At 37.1% G+C, this 25,788-nt stretch overlaps 1 protein-coding gene and 1 long non-coding RNA gene across 4 annotated transcripts in view; both read right to left on the bottom strand.

Annotated features, from left to right (window-relative positions):
* Window positions 1-6,424: 6,424 nt before the first annotated feature.
* BCAT1 (branched chain amino acid transaminase 1) overlaps window positions 6,425-25,788 on the bottom strand; it is a 102,604-nt gene continuing 83,240 nt past the window's right edge. For all 3 annotated transcript variants that reach the window (XM_058743348.1, XM_058743347.1, XM_058743349.1), the window contains exons 8-11: window positions 22,898-22,983; window positions 20,085-20,225; window positions 17,887-17,961; window positions 6,425-7,223 (exon numbers count right to left, since the gene is read on the bottom strand). In XM_058743348.1, the coding sequence (XP_058599331.1) occupies window positions 7,182-7,223; window positions 17,887-17,961; window positions 20,085-20,225; window positions 22,898-22,983 (344 nt within the window). In that variant the 3' untranslated portion in view covers window positions 6,425-7,181. The remainder of the gene's footprint in view (window positions 7,224-17,886; window positions 17,962-20,084; window positions 20,226-22,897; window positions 22,984-25,788) is intronic.
* Window positions 9,464-13,530, bottom strand: LOC131519863 (uncharacterized). Its single transcript, XR_009265834.1, has 2 exons — window positions 11,084-13,530; window positions 9,464-10,845 (listed from the first exon to the last, which is right to left on the bottom strand). It is a non-coding gene; the product is annotated as an uncharacterized LOC131519863 (long non-coding RNA).

The following is a 25,788-nucleotide window of genomic DNA, read 5'->3' as shown; positions in this document are numbered from 1 at the left end:
AAAAGGACACATCGCTGATGTTCTCTGAGTTTAGATGGAATGCCTTTCATTTTATACAGTGTCTTTAATTCTGCAGCTATTTAGCCACATATGGGTGTGTTGTATCAGTGAGATAGATTCACTGTGACAGTGAATGGAAAGAAGTAATCTATTCCCCTTATTTTGTGCAAAATTTAAAAGACAAAGCTAAATTTTACTAAAGACAGATCCATACCCAGGGGAAAGGACAATTCTGAAAAGCCCACTGTATTTCTAGCCAAATGTTTGAAAATAGATTTAGATTCTACCCAGGTGAATAGTTAATAGGTTTTTTGGGTGTGCTCAATTCTTTTCACGCTCCCAGTGTCATTTTGGTTTAAAAATACCACACTACATTTACTTCCCATGACCAAAAGCCTTAGAACATCATGAAAATGGTAATTAAGCATTACTTTCATGCATCCAACAAATGTTAATTTCAAGAGACTACACAAACAGGATTCCTTTAAGTTGTTTTATTGATGACAGGAACAAGTGCGTAATTAAAGATTTCATGAGACCTGCAAACAATAAAGAATGTGTCTATTGCCAGCAAAAATACAATTATTCCAGGTCCTTTAGACATTACAAATATAGAGTTCTTTCACACCAGATGGTTCATAAGTGACAAAGCCATTTTAGGATGTTTAATTGTGCTTCTACAAAACCTTCAAAGAATGAGGTAGTTTCCTTTACCCACGTTATTCTCCACATTTTGATTACACTTTCAGTGAGTTTAAATCTTTTAACGTAACCTTTAAACAATTTTTTAATGAAAGCCAAGCCTTATTTACAAAGTGTATTTCTCTGCACTTGATTTTTCTTAAAGAGAATTTCAAGAATGACTACACAACTAGAGAACTTTGAGACAATCAATGGTTGGGATTTTTCATTGCAATTAGATTTAGGTGTAACAGCACATATTCTAAAAATTCCAGAGCTAAGCTGATATTCTCTTGTTTCTATCTATAAACTCCGATTTAAAAACTACTTCCTCAAACTACTTATTTTCTCTCAGTCACCGTTATTAAGCAAGTGCAAACTCTTCAGCAGTGACATAGGCTCTGTTTATTAGCCACTTGAGTCCATGTCAGAATCATTCATTCTCATAAGTCACCAGGGAAACATCTGCAGAATTTACAGATGCATACAGATTAGCTAGCTTATTTTTAAGACTTCATTCGAAATCTTATAGCCATACTCTTGAGAGAATTCCTGCACTTTTTAGAAACTTACCAAAGACGTAAAAATTGAGGCAGATATATGCATTCCTTTGTTAACCCTGAGAATGACTGCTGTGAAATTAACCTGGGGAAATTGCAGCATGTTGCACATTTTAGTTAAAAACTAAATGACAATATTCAACTAATTTCCAAATCAGGTAGCCTTCACCAAGGAAAAGGGGATGGCGGTAAACTGTATTCCTAAGGCGCGCGCGGGGGGGGGGGGTGGGGGGGCGCTGTGCAAAAGTCACAATGTACTCCTTGTCACTTATTTTTTCAGCCTCAAGAAGCTTCACGAATCTTAAGTAGTTGAAGGAATTATACAGTCTTCTCTAAATTTGTAGTACAGTGGTTTCCATATAACACGACCGTCAGGTTATTATCTCGAGATCATGGCCTAATTCTAATACCCAATGAACTGGCCCTTATACTTAGCCACTTCCTCCTCGGCACTATTGGTATTTGGCACCTACGTTGAACGCTAAAGACCCCTATGGTTGGCCAAATAAGGACAAGGCTTCTCTGGACAACACAGAAGCAAGTTTGACTTTTTTCCTGTGTTTCTTCCTCTACCTTCAGTTGTTCTTCTTCTGACATCTTCTCTAATTAAAAGTTTCTTGCCCCATAATTTAATAGAACGTAGCCATTATAAAAGTGGATGTGCAGAGAAATCTGTCATTGAAACTACATCTTAATTCATTCTCATACCACAGCTTGCAGTCAAGTCTTACATCCCAACAATGGATTCTGTAAATTGGAACATTATACAACTTAAGTTTTAAGCCTTATTCATAGGGTCTACAGAGGTATGAAACATATACTTCCAGACAGAAAAAGGCTTACTTAAGACTTCAACTGCATCCAGCAGATTTTAAAGACCGCTTCATTTTCTAACACCAAATTTCATGCCTTCATCATTCACATTTGAAGCATTCATTCAAATCATTCATGAAAGCAAATGTATGTACTTCTATCTGATCCCACAGAATTATTTACCCACAAACACTATTACATCATGTTGATATGTTTTTTATCAAGCTCCCCAAATTAATATCTGAAGTCTTTTGATGTGGTATGTACACTAAGGATGAAAAATCACTTTCTTCTACCTCTGAATTTTTTTAAAGCGTGTTTTGGCCATGATGAACATGAATCTCTTTGCAATACGTTAAATGGCCTTTCTTTTAAAATCTCAAACCATGAAAAGTCATTGTTATATTAGTCCTCTACTTGTGATTTTCTGAGTAGCTGGATCCATCATTTTCAAGCTAAAGCTCTAAAGAGTTTGATTCATAATAGACATTTTCCAGAAAAACTCATTCTAGGAACATTTTATTTCAATAATATCTGGCTTTGAGTTTAAGATCAGCAAGGATGCTGTAATTTCAGATGATCTTTTGTTAGATGAACCATGACAATTTAACATTGCTCCAGAGAATGTAGTTATCAAATGTACTAGGCAGGTTGGAAGTAAGTGGTAAACCAACAGGGAATCACACCAGGTAGACGGTGGTTGAATAACCCTCTAAATACTAATCCTACCGAGTAGTTGTGCAGTAGAAGAAAGGAATGGAAAAAGGGACGAATTTCCTTAAAAAATGAGATGGAAATGTTCATTGTGATTTCTTGATAAGACATGTGTTCTAGCCATCATCTCCTATTATCTAACTGCATTAAATAACTTTTTTTATCTAAAAATTTTAGTAGAGTATAAACTCCACGAGGATAATGTCTATATACTATTTTCTAAAACTAACTTCCTAATCCCTACCACTAGCTGTGTTAGACGCAAATTTGTGGGTACTCAACCAACATTTATCAAATTAACTATAATCTCTATGATCTTTGTCAATTAATAGGTAATCCTTACTGAAAAGCTGGTACTCTCTGTTGGGAGCAGACATCTGGAAAACAGGTGAACAAATTCTACTTGTAAAAACACAAAGTGACAGGTATTATGAATTATCCACTAATTATTCATGAGCATTGCTATTGGTAACTTAAGTTTCTGAATATACACATAAGAAATCCACATTACAAGGAAGAATTCTTTGATCACATTTAGCATCTGAATATAAAATAAGTGAGCCTTACAATGTTTCTCTGACCCCTAAGCCCTTTGCTTTAGTCCATCTGACGAATATTGATTGCCCTAAATATTTTAGAAAATATAAACAAGTGAACAAGTATTGTTATTTTCTGCCTAAAATACATTTTTCCCAATCGTAATGGTAAACTCAATGTATGCTCTTAAAAAGGAACTTTTTGGGGTGCCTGGGTGGCACAGTCGGTTAAGCGTCCGACTTCAGCCAGGTCACGATCTCACGGTCCGTGAGTTCGAGCCCCGCGTCAGGCTCTGGGCTGATGGCTCAGAGCCTGGAGCCTGTTTCCGATTCTGTGTCTCCCTCTCTCTCTGCCCCTCCCCCGTTCATGCTATGTCTCTCTCTGTCCCAAAAATAAATTTAAAAAGTTGAAAAAAAAATTTTAAAAAAAAGGAACTTTTTAAGGAAAAAGAATACAGTAACTGAGCACTGTGTGGGAATAGGGAGAATAAAATAAGCTTATTCTGGAAGCTGATTTTATAGCAAAAACCCCCTAACGTGGAGTTGAATCTACTGCTTTAATAAGAGGCTCCTATAATTCTTTTGACCAAAACATACTCATTAATTGCCTCAAGTGTTCAAGAGTGCCGATTTGAAGGAAGCAAGACCACTCGTTTAGGTACAATAACATTGAGCAATAAACCTGATCCTAGGGCATCTCACGTAGGCTTCCCCAAACTTCAGGAGTGCTGACGCTGCACGGCATGTAAGTGGTGTTCACTGTACTTTCCTGCTGCTATCGTCTGTCATCTTTTTTTTTTTTTTTTCCTTTACCTTATGGCAACATTTTGAGAAAAGAATAGAGGGTGTTTACCAGGGAGGGGAAAAAAAAAACCATGATTCCTAACAAGTTTTCTCATTCGCTTATTTCTTTCCCTTTTACTTTTACTTTGCACTTTTGAAAGCAAAGGTTAAAACAGGTATTATTAATTTCACTTCTGCCAGCTGCAGGTCCTTCAGAGCATAGTACACACCCCTGCAGTTGATGCTTCTTTTGGGGTATCCATGATTTGAATCCTTAATAAATGACTGTAACAATAAAAAAAATTCTAATAGCAAATATCTTTAGGAAATGCCCAAGTTTTGTTTATATCTGAACACTTCATTTTAAAATCCCGGTTTCTACCGGGGGCACCTGGGTGGCTCAGTCAGTTGGGCATCCGACTTCGGCTCAGGTCATGATCTCACAGTTTGTGAGTTCAAGCACCACGTTGGGCTCTGTGCTGACAACTCAAAGCCTGGAGCCTGCTTCAGATTCTGTCTCTATCTCTCTCTGCCCCTCCCCTGCTCATGCTGTCTCAAAAATAAATAAACATTAAAAAAATAATTAAAAAAATCCTGGTTTCTACCAGTGTGTTTAGGAAAAAGCTGACAAACTTGGTATGAAATGTTAAAACATGAAAAAAGTGGGAGGAAGAGAACATGAAAAATAAGTTAATCATTATCATTCTAAGTGCCACCAGTTCTGTTTATATTCATGCACATGTGAATTGTTGAATCTCATTTGATCAACCCAATTAAACATTAAATAATTGCAGCCAATTATGCAAATATCAGCAACAATATTAATTTGTTGATCTTTTTGAGCAGATTAGCCTCACATGTTCCTAATGCTAGACTATCTTACACCATAAATGATCAATTAGTGTTAGGATAACTAAGTCTTGAAGAATGGATAATTGCCTAGTTATAATGTGTCACTCTTGCTGTATTAATCCACTGCAATTAAACAAATAGTGCACAAGGAAAAAAGATGTGCAGATGTTCCTTTTAAATCTATTTAACAAGTTAATGTCAAGGTCAATTTTCTGTCTTATTACTTAAGAAAATGGCAGATTGCGCTCTCTCAGTTTTAGGAGACCTCCAGTTTTTTAAAATATATATCCTTAGTTTTCACTCCATCTGGTAGAAAGGGCTTAAAATGCTCTTAAGGTTTGATGAAAGAAATCATAGAGACATAATGTCAAGACATGTTGTTCTCTAACTTTTATAACGGACATGTGTTGCCATACTAAATTTAGAGATGCAAAGTGTGAAATGTATTTATGGCAAACAAATGACTTCCATTTCTCATAGAAATGTAGGTCTAGTTATTAAGTGCTACTTGACAGGTTAGAATTACCTGCAAGTCTTTTCTAGACTACTGCTTTAAAAAGAAGGTCACAGGATTTAGCCAAGGTAAATGCATACCCTTAGAACACTACTTGGTGAAGTGTGCAGAGGACAGTTAAAGCACCTGAGGCCTGAAAAGAACAGACTTCCAAGACTTCAGATCACCAATTAAAAGCCCCCTAAAAGATATTTTTACTATTCCTTTTCATCTTATATACTTCCCTAATTTTCATTTTACCATTCCTATCTAAAAGAACCCTATGGCCAAAAGTCTTGGAAAAGAATCAAAGCCCCATTTGCTATGTGCTGCTAAATGCCTTAAGGAAATTTTTCTAACACATCAAACTTTTAGAAGGTCTTTTTTCCCCTTGCTCTGAAAAGAGAATGAAATATGATCAGCAAGATGAAAGTTACTAGAACTGAGGGAAACCAAAATATGTCTGAGAGTTGACCTTCCAAGGGTAAACGTTTTCTAGCAAGGTTTGACTGACTTTCCCCTAAATTATAAACCAGGATTCAATTTTAACTCACAGCTCCTAAATGAGGAAAAGATCATCTAGAATCGCTCTCCTGTACTCTAACCATGTGATCCTCCCAGCCCCATTCAACAGAAATGAGGTATATCAAAGTATACCCCTTTGCTTTCTACCAAAAGCTAAATATGATTCTTTATTTTGTATTTAACATGTAACATATATGTATTTAACACTTCACAAAGGTCATTTCCATTTGGTTGGTATGATATCATGACCTCTCTAGAGCTGCTATTTCAATTCCAAGGCAGTCTTCAAATATGAAATAATCCCTCCAACAAACTATGCCTCTGAGTATCTCTAATGACTTAGCAGTCCCTGGAAAATAAAGACAACGTGAGGTAAATGGACACAATGTCAGAATCAACCACAAATTCTAATAAAGAGGTTTCATAATATAGAAACAAAGAAGGTACACTTCTATAGAAGCTAAATGTTCATTCATTCATTATTTAATGAGTACCTATTATGTGCCAGGCAGGGGGATACAAAGATCTCAAAGGCACAAGAGCCTCAGTCTTGTGTTGGTGGCTGACAAACAGCCAATCACAATACAATGTGGAAATGACAATGGTGGAGATGTGCACAGGTCCTGCTGATGCACAAGGAGAGCCTGGAAGAGACTGTGACATCAGGAAGAAAGGAGATTTACTCTTTAAGATGGATTTAAGGGGCCTGCAAAGAAAAATGTGAAAGCAGAAATACCAGTTTTTCAGTCTTGATTATTAAACAGAAAACAAACAAACAAAAAAAACCCACAACCATTTTCTGAAGATGAAGATAATGTCACAGGAAACATTACCTATGAAATTTACTCAGATCAGTTTTCAAACACAAAGAAACTCATTTGGTTGAGGAGCAGAACGTAACTTACACTAAGGAAGAAAATATTTTTGTATCTGAGGAAACTAATAAGGGAGGCACTAAGATTATTGAGGAAAAGTCTATGCCGTAAGGCTTACATTATCATCTTTCGAAGAGAAGGTGAAGTAAGCTTTTAACACTGAGTTTACAAAATACCACTTGATGATTGCAATTCATTTTCTCTGGCATGAGGAAACAATCACCTGGTAACAACTGATAACACAAACTATATTAGGCACAACTAAAAACAGGTAGCCAAAGAAATCTATTGTAATTCAACTGCGACAGTTTGTCTCCATAGCACACAGATGATATTCTGTATTTTCCATTCAGGATACTATGATTGTCCAGTTGCTCTCTTCTCTTCCATACTACAACAAAAGCAAGAAAACATGTTTAAGTGTAAACACTACCAGTGCAAGAATCGCTTACAAATAAGTTCAGCGATACAACCAATGTTATACAAAAAGGTCTGTTCCTATTTTGAACAGTAAAAGCATATTTGTGTTAAAAATAGGATTAGAGAGAAATAAATCAAATACCTGGAGAGAATCACAAGTTTTATAATTATGGTTGAATTCAAATTTATAGCTGAAATAAGTCTCTAAGTAATGCCTTTTCATCACCATTCTGTATTTAGTTTCTGCTCCCCAAATGAAGTAACTGAGTTAAATTTAATTACAATCATCTTTATTCTAAAGAAGCGATGCTCAGAGTGTGTGCTCCAGACCTGGAGCATCGGCATCACCAGGCAGCATGTCTGAAATGCAAATTCTCAAGCCATACCTCAGACTTTACTGGGGATGGGTCCCAGCAACCATGCTTCAGCCAGCACTTTCGGGGGATTCTAATGAGAGTGAAGTTTGAGAATCACCGCTCTGAAAGCCCCCTTTCTCAAGAGGGTTTTATGTTCATGGACAAAATATTAAATTGACAAACGCTCTGTTCTCTAAATGAAAGTCATTCAGGTTATGTTAGCATCTCAATTTTTCTTATTACTTCAAAAGTTATGGAACTACATCACAATCAGAATTTGATTATTCGCATCTCCAAATAATTTGCTTTCACAAACCTGAATTTTAATACTTAAAATTGAATTAACTGACACAAAGACATTCAAGATGTCCAAAGTAGAAAGCTAGTTTTGATCAATTTGTTCTTTTATTCATTCATTCATTCATGTATGCGTGCATTCATCCATTCATTCATCAAACATATCTGTGTTCAAATGAGCTCTCACAGTGCTAATGCTATGGTGGCAGGAGCTTGACAGACTTACTACGAAATTTATCCTCACAGTAACCCCAGAGAGTAGGCACCGTTATCGATCTCATTTTATGGATGAGAAAAACTGTGTTAGGGAGATTAAACAACTTACTCAGGTAATTCGTAAAGGGTAGAGCCGAGCCCAGACCCTAGCCAAAGGTCTCTCTCGCACCAATGACATGTTCTTGACTACCATTTGGAGTTCCCTCCACATGTTCACATAGCTGTGTCTGTGGAGATGGACTTGGAACATATCTTCCCTTCCCCCACCATGCCAGTGAGTCTGCCACCGTGTGCTTGCCTAAATTCCTCCGATGATGTCCCCTTTTCACATGAATCGGCTTTTCATTCCCAATATGACTTCAGTTGAAATTCAGATAAAACATTAGCGCTTCCAAATGGGAAAGAACTTTAATGATCATCTAAAATGGAGGGGCTTTGGGGAGGCTGGCCAGCTCAGTCGGTAGAGCACGTGACTCTTGATCTCGGGGTCATAAGTTCGAGCCCCATGTTGGGTGTAGAGATTACTTAAAAATAAAACCTTTAAAAAATAAATTAATTAATTAAATGCAAGGATAAGCCAAATAAGTGGAGCTCTGGACTTTAGAACAATTCCACTTTAATCAGTTTTGTAGGGGCGCCTGGGTGGCGCAGTCGGTTAAGCGTCCGACTTCAGCCAGGTCACGATCTCGCGGTCTGTGAGTTCGAGCCCCGCGTCAGGCTCTGGGCTGATGGCTCGGAGCCTGGAGCCTGTTTCCAATTCTGTGTGACTCCCTCTCTCTCTGCCCCTTCCCCGTTCATGCTCTGTCTCTCTCTGTCCCAAAAATAAATAAAAAACGTTGAAAAAAAAAAAAAAAAATCAGTTTTGTATGTTGTGATTCTAGGAAAGATTTCCTTTGTAGAAAATTTCTGCTGCTTAAAAATCACGTATGAAGAGCAATGTACTCTTAAAGCCAAGCTTCTTATTTTACATCTAAGGACATTAAGGTTCTAGAAAACTCTTAATCTGAAGCCCAGGGCTCCTGCCTCTATCTGATGCTATTTCTCCTATGTTATATTGTCCATGTGCTGGGTTCCTCTTAAAGAGCTTTAAAGACCTCTGGCAGCAGAATCTATCAAATCGGTAAAAATACTGGGAGCCAAGAATGGGTCTACTTACAACCTTTTGGTTTACATAAAAAAGAGAATGAAGGAAGCCCAATGACTATAAGTGACTTGCTGAATCTATATCAGAAAGAGTTGTTTCAAGAGTGTGGCTTCCCACTATTAATTGTTGATTCATGATAAATGCTAGATAAAAATTCCCAAATTCTGCTTGATTTATGTATGTATGGTACAACATGACTTAAGGTAAGATCAAAATACGTGTTTTGTTTCTCTTACTTGGATTCCCATTAATACATTAGATACTTATGCCATTAATAATTGAGTGTCATCATATTGACATTTTAGCAGATCTACATTATTGTGATTCGTGACCGCCATAATTCCATCTTGAATCTCATCAATTAAAGTGAATTTGCTTTCGATTAGTTGTTTCAGTTTTATAAACAGTCAAAAATCTATTTGGGTTACAATGACAGTCATAGGCCATATTACTCTAAGAACCTTCATAATATATATTAAGATTGGCCTCCTCATCCTATAATTTATGCTTTTATGTAAAAATTATAGCATTCTGAGATGTATCTAAGAAATGTGATAATACAGGTAATTCAAACTATCTAGACCTAAGCAGTAAGCGATCAAACTTTCCATTTAGATGATAAATAACTTGATTCAATTTTTCAAGGCAAAATAATTCAAGAGTAGAGATGACAGATGTTAGCAGAGAGAGAAATTATATTCTTTCCTCAGGAGTAGGTACCTAGAGAAGGAGGGGAAAGAACACATGTCTGCATGGGCAAGGCTATCATTATCAGGGTCATTACAGAACCACAGCAGTAGGCTTACTCCTTTAGCATTTGTCAGGTCTGCTGTAAGTCACAATGACTTGATGTTGTTCACTGGAATTGAAGATGAGGTTAAAGCAACATGGCAAATCCAACTGAGCACATGGGGTGGTACTCAGCCCATGTGGAAGATTATCAATGAGGTATGCAGAATTTTCATCTTTCATGAATTCCAGGAAGAACACTAAACCAAAACACAACTAATGACAAGTTCATTACTTCACATCCAACATACATATGGCAAATAATTTTACATGTCCTTTGTTAAATGCCTTTTACATTAGGCAGGAAAGTTCTTAGCAACACAAAAGGACAATGTACATGTCATGCACTTATTCTCTGTGATGCCAATAAAATTATAATCAGTGCTGCCCACCAGGTGACAATTTGTCATTCTTGTTCTAAATCCTATTCAATGGGCAAAGCTCTGTAATCCTGTAACGTGGAGAAGTGTGTATTAGGGAACAAGTACAGCTGGGAAGCTGGTCAAGGGGCTGAGTCATCAAGGCAATCTGGAAATGTTCACTTAGTATGCACACAAAGAGAAGGATAACTCGGGACATCAGCAGGGAAAAGGAGTAGGGCTCTTATGTAACTAAAAACCATTAAGCTGTTCCACTGAAAACAAAAAAACGCAATAACCACTAATGGTCATTTATTCTTACAAAACTGTAGCCACTAGTGGGGAAAACAGAATTTTAAAAGAAATTCCATCTGGTGGCCTACAGTCAATACAGATCCTGCACCTATCTCACTGGGCTTTCCTTTTCCTAAACTATTTAAATTTTTTTTTTTTTAACTTTTATTTTTTTTTTTGAGACAGAGAGAGACAGAGCATGAACGGGGGAGGGTCAGAGAGAGAGGGAGACACAGAATCTGAAACAGGCTCCAGGCTCTGAGCTGTCAGCACAGAGCCCGACGCGGGGCTCGAACTCACGGACCGTGAGATCATGACCTGAGCCGAAGTCAGACGCTTAACCGACTGAGCCACCCAGGCGCCCCATTTCCTAAACTATTTAAGACACCTACCTCTCTAAACTTAACCAAAGAGGTGAAAAATCTATACACTGAAAACTATAGAAAGCTTAGAAAAGAAATTGAAGAAGACACACACACAAAAAAATGGAAAAATATTTCATGCTCATGGATTGGAAGAATATTGTTAAAATGTTGATACTATCCAAAGCAATCTACATATTCAATGCAATCTGTATCAAAATAACACCAGCATTCTGCACAGAGCTAGAGCAAACAATCCTAAAATGTGTATGGAACCAGAAAAGACCCCAAATAGCCAAAGCAATCCTAAAAATGAAAAACAAAGATGGAGGCATCACAATTCTGGACTTCAAGATGTATCACAAAGCTGTAATCATGAAGACAGTATGGCACTGGCACAGAAACAGACACTTAGATCAATGGAACAGAATACAGAATGCAGAAATGGACCAACAAACATATGACCAACTAATCTTTGACAAAGCAGGAAAGAATATCCAATGGAATAAAGACAGTCTCTCCAGCAAATGGTGTTGGGAAAACTGGACAGCAACATGCAGAAAAATGAACGTGGACCAGTTTCTTACATGATACACAAAAATAAACTCAAAATGGATGAAAGACCTAAATGTAAGACAGGAAGCCATCAAAATCCTAGAGGAGAAAGCAGGCAAAAACCTCTTTGACTGGGGCACTTGGGTGGCTCAGTCGGTTAAGCGTCCGACTTCGGCTCAGGTCATGATCTTGCGGTTTGCGAGTTCGAGCCCCGTGTCAGGCTCTGTGCTGACAGCTCAGAGCCTGAAGCCTGCTTCGGATTCTGTGTCTCCCTCTCTCTCTGCTCCTCCCCTGCTTATGCTCTGTCTCTGTCTCAAAAATAAACAAAACATTAAAAAAAAATTTAAAAAAACAACAACACCTCTTTGACCTTGGCTGCAACAACTTCTTATTCAACATGTCTCCAGAAGCAAGGGAAACAAAAGCAAAAACGAACTATTGGAATCTCTTCAAGATAAAAACCTTCTGCATGGTGAAGGAAACAATCAGCAAAACTAAAAGTCAACCGACAGAATGGGAAAAGATACTTGTAAATGACATATTAGATAAAGGGTTAGTATCTGAAATCTTATAAAGAACTTATCAAACTCAACACCCAAAAAACAAATAATCCAGTGAAGAAACAGGCAAAAGACATCAATAGACACTTTTCCAAAAAGGACATCCAGGTGGCCAATAGACCCATGAAAAAATGCTCAACATCACTCGTCATCAGGGAAGTACGAATCAAAACCACAATGAGATACCACCTTACACCTGTCAGAATGGCTAACATTAACAACTCAGGCAACAATAGATGTTGGCAAGGACGCAGTGAAAGAATCCTTTTGCACTGTTGGTGGGAATGCAAACTGGCGCAGCCACTCTGGAAAACACTATGGAGATTCCTCAAAAAATTAAAAATACAACTACCTTATGACCCAGCAAATGCACTACTAGGTACTTATCCAAAGGATACAGGTATGCTGTTTTGAAGAGGCACATTCACCCCAATGTTTATAGCAGCATTATTGGCAATAGCCAAAGTATGGAAAGAGCCCAAATGTCCATTGACAGATGAATGGATAAAGAAAATGTGGTGTGTGTATGCGTGCGTGTGTGTAGAGAGAAAGAGAAAGAGAGAGAGAGAGAGAGAGATACAATGGAGTATTACTCAGCAATCAAAAAGAATGAAATCTTGTCATTTGCAACAACATGGATGGAACTAGTGTATTATGCTAAATGCAATTAGAGAAAGACAAATATACGACTTCAATCATATGTGGAATTTAAGATACAAAACAGACGAATATAAGGGAAGGGAAGCAAAAATAATATAAAAATATGGAGGGGGACAAACATAAGAGAATCTTAAATATAGAGAACTGAAGGTTGCTGGAGGGGTTGTGGGAGGGGGGATGGGCTAAATGGGCAAGGGGCAGTAAGAAGGACACTTGTTGAGATGAGCACTGGATGTTATATGTAGGGGATGAATCACTGGATTCTACTCCTGAAATCACTATTATACTATATGCTAAATAACTTGGATGCAAATTTAAAAAATAAAATTAATTAATTAAAAAAAAAAAAAACAGAAAAGGACTTCCACCTCTCAGGTCTTTGCAGTCACTACTTCCCACTTTCTAAAACTTCAACAGCAGCCCTGTTAGTTACACAAACATGCTGCCCTGATATTTAAGGCCTGGATTCCAGGTTTTTATTTGATTCCGACAGCAGTCTTGGTATGTGCATTTCACTTTAAAAATGTCTAAAATCAGGTTCTCTCAAAGTTTTCTCGAAAAGTAGTATGTGGGGCGCCTGGGTGGCTTAGTCAGCTCAGGACATGATCTCACAGTTCATGGATTCGAGCCCTGCGTAGAGCTCTGTGCTGACAGCTCAGAGCCTGGAATCTGCTTCAAATTCTATGTCTCCCTCTCTCTCTGCTTCTCCCCCACTCACATTCTGTCTCTCTCTCTCTCTCTCAAAAATAAATAAGTGTTTAAAAAAATTTAAAAAAAAAGTCATTTGATATTATTTAAGGCCTTCCTCCCACCTCTCCTCAGAATGTGTTAATATATAAGAGCAACATGTTTTTGTCCTTCAGTATCTGTCTGGTATATCACTCACTTATTTGTTCCTTTATTCATTTATTCAAGAAACATTACTGAGTGTGTATGATAGCCCAGGCCTTGTACTGAATACTGGGGTTACAAGAAGGGAGTAAAACAATTCCTACATTCAAACAACCTTAGAACAAAGACAAGTGTGTGACTAATTAGAATACAACTTAAAGGCCATATGTGATATGGAACCCAGGTACTTTGGTAGCTGGAAGAAGAAGAAGTTATATTTGAGGGGATGAATACGTGTTTGTACTGGGGACAGGGATGTTGCTCAAGACAGACTTTAAAAGTTCCTCAAGGAGATGTGTCTTGACAGACAACCAATACCTTCTCAAGTAGGCAAACTGTAGAAGGTACAGAAAGGCAGGAAGAAGTAGACAGCAGAGTCAATTGGAGAACAGAGATTATCCCAATAGCAGGCATATTGGTGAATACGATGGTGAGTAATCAGATTGACAAAGAGCGATGCAAGAGAAAAGAAACATAGGCAATATGGCTAATGTTCTCCATGCTGAAGTCTGGTTAAGTAACACAAAAGTGTTTTTCTTTGTCACTTGAAAAAAGAAAGAGGGGAAAAAAAAAAAGACTGAAACACTCCCCTCCTAAGAGGTATTTTTAGGGCAATCTAAAATCCATGGAATTTTATGGAAAATTTGCCAAGGGGAATGAATACTTAACCTCAGAGGTTCTTACTCATATACAGAAACACACAAGTTAAATGACAATCACATCTGTGGTTAAGAAGGATTTCCACCCCCCACGTCACAGTGGCAAGAATCTTCTGGGTTTATTGGTTGTTGTTGCTCTCTTCAATTTACCAGAACACTTCTTATGAAATATCCATGTTTTTCATGTAATGTCAAAGAGATCAAATGTAAAACATGATGCAATTCTATGCTTTTTCCTCAATAATTACTTAAATTATTTTTCGTGGACAGAAACAGGCACCTGTAGCTTGGGTGACAGCACCAATTTGCTATCTTATAAGAGAATAATTTTGAAACTTTAGGTTCCATGCCCACAGGCATAAAATAATTGAAAAAGAAGGATGTGGTCTTAGATTCTGAATAGATAGTCCTCTGTTACTTAACAATCTGGAGCAGAGTTGGTCCTTCTGGTTTGTGGTTTAATTCAGAATCATTATATTATCTCACATATCCTGTGTCTCCACCCCTTTTGTTTCCTTATTCCTAGGGAAGCTCTGAATGTATCATTAATTTTCAGTGTTACCACCATTACATTTTACTACCTAGGGTAAAAAGAGAAATTAATTTCTTCTTAGCCACAGGCACTAAGTTATATAGAGAATATATACAGGTAAAAGGAAAATGTTGTTTCTTCTCATTCTCTGCTTCATATGGATCTTTTATTCTTAAAAGTATTCATGTGGCCTCACATTTAAATTGAGTATTTTGTTTCTCTACAGCTTTGACTTCTCCAATTTTTTTTATCCCTTCTACTACTATTAAATCACCAGCACCTGGAATAGTCTCTTGCACACTGTTTGTGCTCAAGACATATATCTATTGAATGAATTAATCAAAAACATTCACTTATTCACTAATCTTACACCCATAATCTTACTGTAAAAATGCTCTGAGAACTTTTGTAATGGCGTGTCCTCTTGCCCCCAGAATATGTCTTTGGGCTTCTCTTTTACTTAGAGTTCTGATGCATATACTTTGGCACTATCTCAAGAGAGAGGAAACATTTCTGCTTTTGCCTGCCTTAGGCAAAGCTTCATGATTATGTCCATCAAACACCTCTACTTAGATCTTTCTTCCAATTCAAATTTAATACAGTTTGATTTTCCCTTTCAAATACAGTTGACTTTTTCTTTTCTTTTAATCCTTTACAACCAAATCAAATTAAGGGTAATTTTCTTATTTCATATAATCTCCAAGAGGTACTGAAATCTCATTTTGTGTATTCAGTCCAATACAATGAAGGATTCCCCTCTGTATGTATTCAAGAAAAGGTTCCAAAGTGATATTTTCTTATTACCATAGCAACACGACCTCCCCCCTTTTCCTTCCAATTTTTAAGTTTTATTTATTTTTTATTATTCTTTATTTTTTGTTTAAATCCAAGTTAGTTAACATATAGTGTAATAATGATTTCAGGAATAGAATTTAGTGATTCATAACTTATATATGACACTCAGTGCTCATCCCAACAAGTGCCTTCCTTAATGCCCATCACTCATTTAGCCCATCCCCCCATCCAACATGTCTCTAGCAACCCTCAGTTTGTTCTCTGTATTTAAGAATCTTGGGTCACCTGGGTGGCTCAGTCGGTGGCTCATCCGACTTTGGCTCAGGTCATGATCTTACAGTTCGTGGGTTTGAGCCTCGCGTCAGGCTCTGTGCTGACAGCTCAGAGCCTGGAGCCTGCTTCAGATTCTGTGTCTCCCTCTCTCTCTGCCCCTCCCCTGCTTGTGCTCTGTCAAAAATAAATAAACTTTAAAATTCTTAAAAAAAAAAAAAAAAAAGAATCTCTTATAGTCTGTCTTCCATCTGTTTTTATCTTATGGGTGATATCATACGACATTTGTCTTTCCGCTACTTATTTTGCTTAGCATAATACACTGTAGTTCCATCCATGTTGTTGCAAATACTGCCTCCCTCTTAAAAATCTTTCAATTTCTGTTTTGGATAAAGGCTTTCATAATTTTGCCAATTATATATTTTTATTCTATTTTTGTTTCTTTTTTGTGCAAAACACTAATAACTTATTACCTTCATCAGATTTACTCAACTGTAAAAAAATTTAGATTACCAAAACATCCAAATATTCTTATTAATTTAATTTTTTCCAATTACTTTTAATTGTTTCCATGTATAAAAGTAGAAGACTCAATAAATTATATGTCTTCTAATATTAAGATATTCCTTTATTTAGTTTGCAGAATTTTTTTAAATGTTTATTCTGAGAGAGAGAGAGAGAGAGAGAGGCAGAGAAAGGGGAATAGAGAATCCCAAGTAGGCTCCATGCTGTCAGCACAGAGCCTGATATGGGGTTCAATCTCACAAACCATGAGATCATGACTTGAGCCAAAATCAAGAGTCAAACCCTTAACTGGCTGAGCCACCCAGGGGCCCCAGTTGAAGGATTTCTATAGAAAGCCTTTACTGAAGAGGAAAAGAGCAACATTTCATCGACTCAAAAACCACAATCATTCTTATCTTTTAATGTTATTAATTTTGCATAAAAGTTGCTGAGTAAGTCTTCCAAAAATACCATTCTTATCACTATCCCAGGACCTCAGGTGCTCTGGAGGGGCCTGCTGTTTTGTCAACTTTTTTTTTTTTTTTTTTTTTTTTTTTTTGTATAGTTTTAAGACCTAAACCATCTGGTGTCACTCAAACTATCAAACTTTATTTCACATTTCAGTATGAATCTCAGCTCCCCTTGGATATGTTCACTGACTGGCAATGATGATATGTGGGCTCAACAAAATCGTCCAACAACGTGTGAGGGGTTTGCAAGTTATAGAACAGTCCTTTTATTGATGACCCAGCATTATGTGGTACTTGATAAGCCTGCCTAGAGATATGCTTAACTGTCTGATGAGACACCACTGTAAACTGCTGCTCAGGAAAAAACAGGCAGGACAAGGTTAGCAGTAGAAAAAAATAGGTATGCACTGTTTTTGACCCAACAGTTACAATCTCAGGAACTTATCCTAAGGAAATAATCAAAGATTGCAGTGTTTGTAACAGGTTAAAAAAAAAAAAAAAAAAAACTGCCAACAACATAAATGTTCAATAATAATGATTCTTTAAAAGTTATAGTACATCAGTATCACAGAATTCAATTAAATTTTATACATGGAATGGAGAAATTTATTTATTGATACAAAAAAGCAAATGATTTGCTAGATGAAAAAAAAGCAGGTAACAAATCACATATGACTATTTTGTTAGAAAAATACTTCAAGAAGTATATTAACACAAAATATTTTTGAGATATCAAAAATTAACAGTGGTTATATTTCAGTGTTGGAATCACAGGTAATATTTTTCTTTTGTGCTTTATTCTACAAATTTAATTTGTTAACCCCAAATGGCAGTATTTACTCTCTTCTCTCCACTGAAATATGATTTGGTTTTAGTTCTGATTGAAATAAGATGACCTTTTTTTAAAAAAGAAGCCCTTACCTGAATATCAGTCAATTTTTCCAAGATCCGACTTGCAAGTTTAGGACCATTCTCCATAGTTGGGATGTGTACAGTCTATGAAAGAATATCACAGGCATGATAATTGGAGGATATCCATGTATGCAATAAGCAAGACACTCAGCAATTCTACTGTATTAAGACAATCCCACTGAAATAAGGAATGGTACTATGATAACCTGATCACATATGCCAAGCCCTTATGCCAAAGACTCTTTTTCTATTCTGAATTTGAATAAAAACAAAGTAGCCAATGATAGTTTGTTTCTTGCCTACCAACTGATTTTAGGGCACAACTGGTTTATATGTTGGTCTTCAGGCTGATATGAGGAACCAAAGAGACCAAAGAGCTAGGGATACCTAAAATAGTGGCCAAACATAAAGAATCCTACCTCTTTCAGGATTCTGAGAATCTATAGGATGAATGATTGGCCTCCTTACCTAATTCTTCTGGCAGGGAATGAGAACTCGAAAACCTTTTGCCACAAATTAAAGCAAGTCATTGCAGAGACGTATATGAAAGCAAGTCTATGCCTTCACAAAATAGGCTTCTAAACCTATCTCTGTTCCAAGTCAAACCTCCACAGTGCTGGACAGCATCATTACACTGGGGGCTGAGAGATTTCCTGCCCCTAATTTACACTTGAGTCATGTCCATTCCTGCCTGGCTGGCTTGCAGGCTTTTGATAGTCTGATTTTAGTAGATAGCCCATGCTGTCACTCTTTTCTTCTTATGCTCTTTAGGATAATAGGGTAATTAGATGTACCTTTAGCTCTGCATGCCCTGTGAGACAAGACCAATATCAAAACGTTGAGCTTTATAAACTTATTTCTAGAGGTGAAATGATTGTACTTAAAAAATGTGACTTCGGGGCGCCTGGGTGGCACAGTCGGTTAAGCGTCCGACTTCAGCCAGGTCACGATCTCGCGGTCCGTGAGTTCGAGCCCCGCGTCGGGCTCTGGGCTGATGGCTCGGAGCCTGTTTCCGATTCTGTGTCTCCCTCTCTCTCTGCCCCTCCCCCGTTCATGCTCTGTCTCTGTCTGTCCCAAAAATAAATAAAAAACATTAAAAAAAAAAATTAAAAAAAAAAAAATGTGACTTCATGACAACTTTAGTTCATTAAAAAAGTGGACCAATAATGCATTTACCTAGATACTACAATAATGAAACACAAAACAGTAGCTTTATACTCAGTAAAAGTATTGATACATAGTAAAATAATTCTCCCTTGAAACAATCAATCTGTAGATGGAATCATGTTAAAAGCCACTCCTTACAAGCAAGTTCGAAAATCTCAAGCAATGAAGTAGCCACCATTAAAATCAGAAAAGGAAAATAACGGAGGAAAAATAATTATTTTATTTATCTATTTTCAATTTAAAAACCAATCAAGTTTGTATTTAATATGATTAAGTCAAGCCAATTCACATCCTAAGAATAATACCCACATGCCTTTAAGCTATAAAGTTAGACGACGATGTTAAATATCCAAGCTTTGTGATAAAGGGGAAAGCAAAAAAACAAAAACAAAAACAAAAACCACTACCACCAACAACAAAACTAACAAAGAGTGGAAATATACCACATATAAAATCAGACTAATTCACTGGGAGGAGAACACTTCTTCCAACCAAATGATTGAATTCTTTTTGGAGGATTTTAGTTGATGTACCAACTTAGCCAAATGAAAATTTTTCATAAAGTGGTTTAAATAGTAATAACAACAACAGAAGCAATAATAATAAATGTAGGAGTTAATCATTCAAATGAATTTTCCATAACTGTTTGCCATTACTACTCTAATAGTTTGGGAGTACTTTTGGAAACCAGAAACGGAAATCTAATTACCTGTAGAACCTTCTTAGCAAGCTAAAAGGAAGAAATAAGAACGGACGCTTATTGGCACATCTCCAATCCCTAAATTGACATAAAACAGATGTGATACATTTCCAAGGACAAAACTGACTCCCTCCCACACTGAAGCTTGCACAAAATTGCTGGAAAGATGAGAATAAGTAATTTGGTAATACAGGTTCATTGGGACAAACTGCCAAGTTATTAAAGAAAAAAATCCTTTGCATCTTGGGTCCAACTACCATTTCATTTACACATTTAAAGAATTAAATAAATTATAGGCAAATGCTTGGAAATGACAGGAGGTGAAGAGATTGTCTCTTACCTCACCCTTGTACAGTATATCAGAAACTGGGCAAACAACGCAGGCTGTACCCGAGCCAAACATCTCTCTCACTCGGTTCCCCTCCAGGGCTGTTGTCAAATCACCCATGGTGAGGTACCTCTCTGACACCTTAAATTCACCCTGTATGGAATATAAAAAATAGAAATATTAACATTTGCAAGGAAAAGGCATGCAAAAAAAGCCCTGTCGTACTTAACCTTTCAACCTGACACTCTGAACTCAAATCATGTGAGAATCATCCTCTGAGAGAAGGCTGAAGAGAGCACCACTACCTTACTGGTAAACATGCTGAGGTGTTAAGCAATCTACTCCAAGGTCACAGCATTGCTAAACGAGATGATCAGAGTAAGACGATCAGAGTATAACGTAACACCATCACTATAAAATACGGGGTATATTTTAATGCATGCCAGCTTTTTTGGCCTTTTATTTGTTGCCATGCCTAAAGTCTCACAAGATAAGGCACTTCCCGTGCTACTTAATGTGTGTTCTATGTTAACAGTGTCTTGAACCCTATTTACCACAAAAGAGAACATATTCTTAGATAATATTAATAATTATTTATTCAGCACCCATTGCATGCCTCCTACTCTCATTTTTAAGGTGGGTATTATCATCCCCATTCTACAGATGAAGAAATTAAGGTTCAAAGGGAGGCTAAGCGACATGTCTAAATCCACATAGCTAGTAAATGGCAGAAACTGAATTTGAACTCAGGTGTGATCTGACTGGCTCTAAATTTCCTCCACTCTCTACTAGGTCTTCTATGGAGTGAAAACATAGACTGAGTTTAACTACCTGAACTATTTCATTATTTTAAAACACTGAAAGTATACTTGGACTTGGAGAAATTGCATGGGATATTCCTTTTTTTCCTCAATTCACTGATTCAGTTGTCTTTATAGCAGAAATCCCCTTGCTCCTCTTTAGTATCCTATTGGGTTGAGTTTCATCACAGAATTACTGGCATAACCTCATCGACTCTGCTGAACTATTTCAACATTTTATTTGCTCAAAGATAGGAAATTGGGGGAAAAAAAAGCTGATGCTTTTAAACTATCTGCTTAAATAAATGATCTTTTGAAACTCATTCTTTAATCTGTATTCTCATTCTTTTATGTTAGTGGTTAAGGTTCAAAGTTTGTCTCAAACTTATTAAAAAAAATATTTATCCATCCTTTGTTGACCTTAATATTTTTTAAGAAGAGTATTTTTTAAAACTTACAGATCCACAATAGATAAAAATGAAATTCAGAGCCCTTGGCAAGATTCAAAATATTAGAAGAAGGCATCATGCTGTAAGTATGATTTGGGAGAGTAGGAAAATATGTCTACAACAGAAATATGGCTCTTTGCAAGTTTCAGTTTATCTCAGTCTGGAATTTCAATTATGTTGTTCAAAGGTAAATAAATAAATAAATAAATAAATTCCAGAAAATCAGCCAAGTTAACTGAAAATGCGATGAGCTCTGTGTTCTGGAAAAAAAAAAAAAAAAATCTCTTGTAAATAAACAGAATTGTTTTTCCTATGCTCACCCTTACTTATCTTTGGACAATTTCCCCTGTCTGGCAAGTAATGGTAACCCCCCACATGCCTCTTGGCATTTATGTCTCACTGTTTTAAAATAGCTTTTAAAATAAATTACAGCTAAGGAGTCAAGGAAAAACTTCCTCCATAATAACTAATTTCATGCTAGCAAATCATTAGTGTGGGAAAGCATTTCCACTTGCAACTTGTCATCAAACCTTCTGTACTTGGTTGATTTTTTTCTTTAATAAAACAAAAATTACTGAGCTTCGAAAATACATCTTTCCAACTGCAAACATATTTAGGACAGGGCAAGCTGTTTGAAATTATACCAACAGTTTGTAAATGTCATGCCCAATGTGCCAGCCAGCATGTGGCAGTTGGGTCTTGTCTACTTCAGGGTTTTGTAGAATTATTTATAGCACATTTCCTTTATTTCCAAAGCTTTTTCCAGAGAAAGTATGCTAGTACTCTCCTAGGTAATATGTGCGTTTCTAAACATTTGTCCTATTAATACTGTTTGACCACAGTATGCTCAAAGTCTTTTCATGTCCCGTGGAGACCATTTTAACACATGGGTCAAAAGTTCCATCCAAGAACCTTTGCCAGATAACCAACTCATCGAATATTCATCTTGAGTATGTTATAAATGTCATTTCAATACCAAATGGTTTAACATGCTTGCCTGTGTCACACAGATCAGAAACTCTACTGAAAACAACTACATTTGCTTGAGTGTTTTGACTTTAAAATAAGCATATATGAGAATTTAGGAGGACAGGGGGCAGGAAGGAGGGAGAAAAAAGGCAGCCAACCTAATAAAGTTATGTTAGTAAACATTTATGTCAGTAAAATTCTTTAATTTCTGTGACTAGCATGGTTACACTGGAATAAATAGAGGAAGGGAAGAACTACAAATTATTGGAATGGGAAACAAGACACTTAGATTGGAAAAGTTCAGGACTGGTGAAATGGAAGCACATGAAGTATAAACCAGGTGAGTTGGTAGGAGACACCTGCTACAGAGCTTGTGATTAGCACTAGAATACTGCTTCACTAGGATAACTTGCCAAACTGTTTTCTCTCTGCCCTTCCTATAAACAATACTTCTCTATTGGCCTTACTGAGACAGTCCTTCTAGAAGAGTTCTTTCCACTCAAGTTAAGATTTAAAGATTAGATAACACTGGATGGAACGAAGCCGGGCTCATTTTGATGACTTTTTGTTTCATGCTTCTAAAGTGGTTCACGTGAAAGGCACCCACCCACTTGCGTGCCAGGTCCAGAATGCTCTGCCTCGTCACTCCTGGAAGAATGATGCCATCTAGCGGAGGAGTTGCCAGTTCTTCTTCTGTCAAGTAGAAATTGGAATATTTTCAAACTTTAACTACATTAGCCTTATATCAACAACCATTTTTTAAAAACTGTTTCTGGCAACTTTGCTAGTAATAAACATGAAGACGATGCTACTGTTCTGCCTTGTCTACCTTCCCAAATTGATTCACACTTCAGGTAGATCTTCATTAAAAAAATAAAAGAAGAAGAAGAGGAAGAGGAAGAAGAAGAAGAGGATGAAGAGGAGAGGAAGAAGGAGACAAAGAAGGAGAGGAAGAAGGAGAAGGAGAAGGAAGCAGGTCACTCATCTAATCATCTTCAATTTATCCTTAACTAGGAAAAACTGAGATGATGTTCTACTAACAAAGACTAAGAGGAAAGTTCTGAAGCTAAAATTTACCTTAGAGGATTAACACTGGCTACTAATTAGAACCATGTAGATAGATCTTACTCAGGAACACTGGTCATTACCAAAGCATGTAAGAATACTGTGGAGGAAAACCCATCCTCAAGAAGTGTGTATGCTCATTTAGGTTGGTCACTGCTTCCAGACTACCCTTCATAGACAAGTCTACTTATAGTGATTTTCAAACCTGGAGGCATATCCACATCAAATATGGAGATGTTGACTTCACCCTTTGAGATCCAAATGTTAATGGACTCAGGATGGGCTCGAGTATGTATGTGGCTAATAAAGAAAAAAGAAGAGAAAAAGAAATCCAAAACCCAAAACAAAACTTCATGGGTGATTCACAGAGAGCCAAGGTGAGACACTGGTCATCTTTGAGAGTGATCACATGCATTCCTAACTGACACGAGGTGATCGGTCTATAATGGTCTGTGTGATCCGACAACCACACAAGCTCTCCTTACAAAAAATCTCTGGTACTCAACATTCCCTTCTCCTCCCCACGTCTGGCACCCAAGAATCTAAATCTAGTAAGAAACTTAAACCTTAAATCACTTTATAAAGATGTTGAACCTTGTAGCAGATGTGTTACTTATGTGTTTGCAGAGAAATATTCCAGGTATGCTTCAAAGGATCACCAGGTAGCAAAAACTATAGAAATCACACTGGTATCTTTAAGCTCCCCCCCAACCATTTTATTTTTTATTTTTATTTTCTTTAAAGATTTTATTTTTAATCTCTACACCCAACGTGGGGCTCGAACCTTCTGAAGAAGGACTTCAGAAGTCACCTCATACAATCCTTATTTTACAGAAAAATAAAAAACAAAAAAACAGAGGCTCTGTAAACATAAATGACTTGAAGATTGGTGACACCGGGGGACAGTCAGGATCACAACTTAAGTGGCCCCACACTGAGACCACTGTCCTTTCTTTTCATATACTGTGGTCTGGGTTCACTTGCTCCACTGTGGTTACATCAGACATCCCCAGAAAGCAAGCTGTCTGGAAGACCAAAACTCTATATGCATTCCTGTGTCCCTAAAACTTGGCATTGTGCCTGGCCTAGGGTGGTATGTAATAAGTGTTTCTGAATAAAAAAAATAAATAAATGAATAATCTTCTTTGCTAGGAGACAGCAGTATGATTTTTTTGAAGTTTGTTTCTAAAAATCATCTGCTGAAAACCGCTTTCTGGAAAGAAGAAAATTTGTTCTTGGCAATGTTCTTAGGGCTACTCTTTGTCATGTTTAGAAGTGTTGATCTCAAAATAAACCTGTGCTTTGCAATAGCTAGCTGGCTGGATACATAAATGTAGGGATTTCTGTGTGTGTGTGTGTGTGTGTGTGTGTGTGTGTGTGTGTGTGTGTATGTGCACACACATACCCCACACATATAGACAAACATACTTCCAGTGCCTCCAAACTGGACCTTCCCTAAAGCTTGCTGAGCTCTAAGGCTACATCAAGTTAAATAAAAACAGCGGCCTCGCATGTGCAAGTGTAGTTCTGTGAAATATACTTAACACCCAAAACTGTAACCACTAGCCTAAGGTCAAGACACAGAACATCTGTTTCTCGGGTTGCCAGACAGAGATGATGACATGACAACATTTGGGTGAGAAATATTCATTTTCCTCTGCAACCACAAACATGCTTACAAGAGCCAGAACTAGCTCCAGATTGCCCAACATGAGGAAAACAGAGCCTACAAACACAACTTGTTTTTGACAAAGAAATCATTTTTAGGAGTTGAAGAATTTAGAAGCAATAACGGCAGGAGTCATCTGTGACATCCCAAAGTCAATTTCTAATAAAAACTGGGAATGTGGGTTTGTATGAGTGCCCAAGCACACACAATTATTATCTACTCAACAAATATACATTATCGAGGTAGGCACTGTGTGCAGTTGGCTTATCTATGCACTATGAATAAAGCAGTGAACAAAACTGATATAATTCCTGTTTACTTTCCAACAGGTAGAGAACAATTATTATGTTAAATAGTATGTTAGACTATGGAGAAAAAAAGGAAAAAAAAAAAAAAAGAGGGAAGATAATGAGGAATGCTAGGGGTCAGGGGGGAGGGAGTTTGCAATTTATTATGATGCTCGAGGAAAGCCTTAACTGAGAATGGGGTAAGTGGGCAAAGACTTGAAAGCAGTGACAGAGCAAGCCACACCCACATCCCAGGGAAGAATGTTCCAAAGTCTGTAAATGCCTGATGTCTGAGAAGGTTCATGGGGCCTGAGCAGACTGAGCCACATCAACATTCACTGTCATGATCATTCTCCCAGACTAACTCTAAACTCAACCACGCAACTGGGTCTTATTCTTAGGATAGCTCCAAAGTCCAGTGCGAGATAAAACTGTTTGTCCCAACAGTGAATAGCAAATGTGTATGTTAAATTACTC

The sequence above is a fragment of the Neofelis nebulosa genome, chromosome 8, assembly GCF_028018385.1.
Source record: "Neofelis nebulosa isolate mNeoNeb1 chromosome 8, mNeoNeb1.pri, whole genome shotgun sequence".
Taxonomy (NCBI): domain Eukaryota; kingdom Metazoa; phylum Chordata; class Mammalia; order Carnivora; family Felidae; genus Neofelis; species Neofelis nebulosa.
Note: the sequence above shows the minus strand (reverse complement) of the source record. Positions and strands in the feature narration are given on the sequence as shown.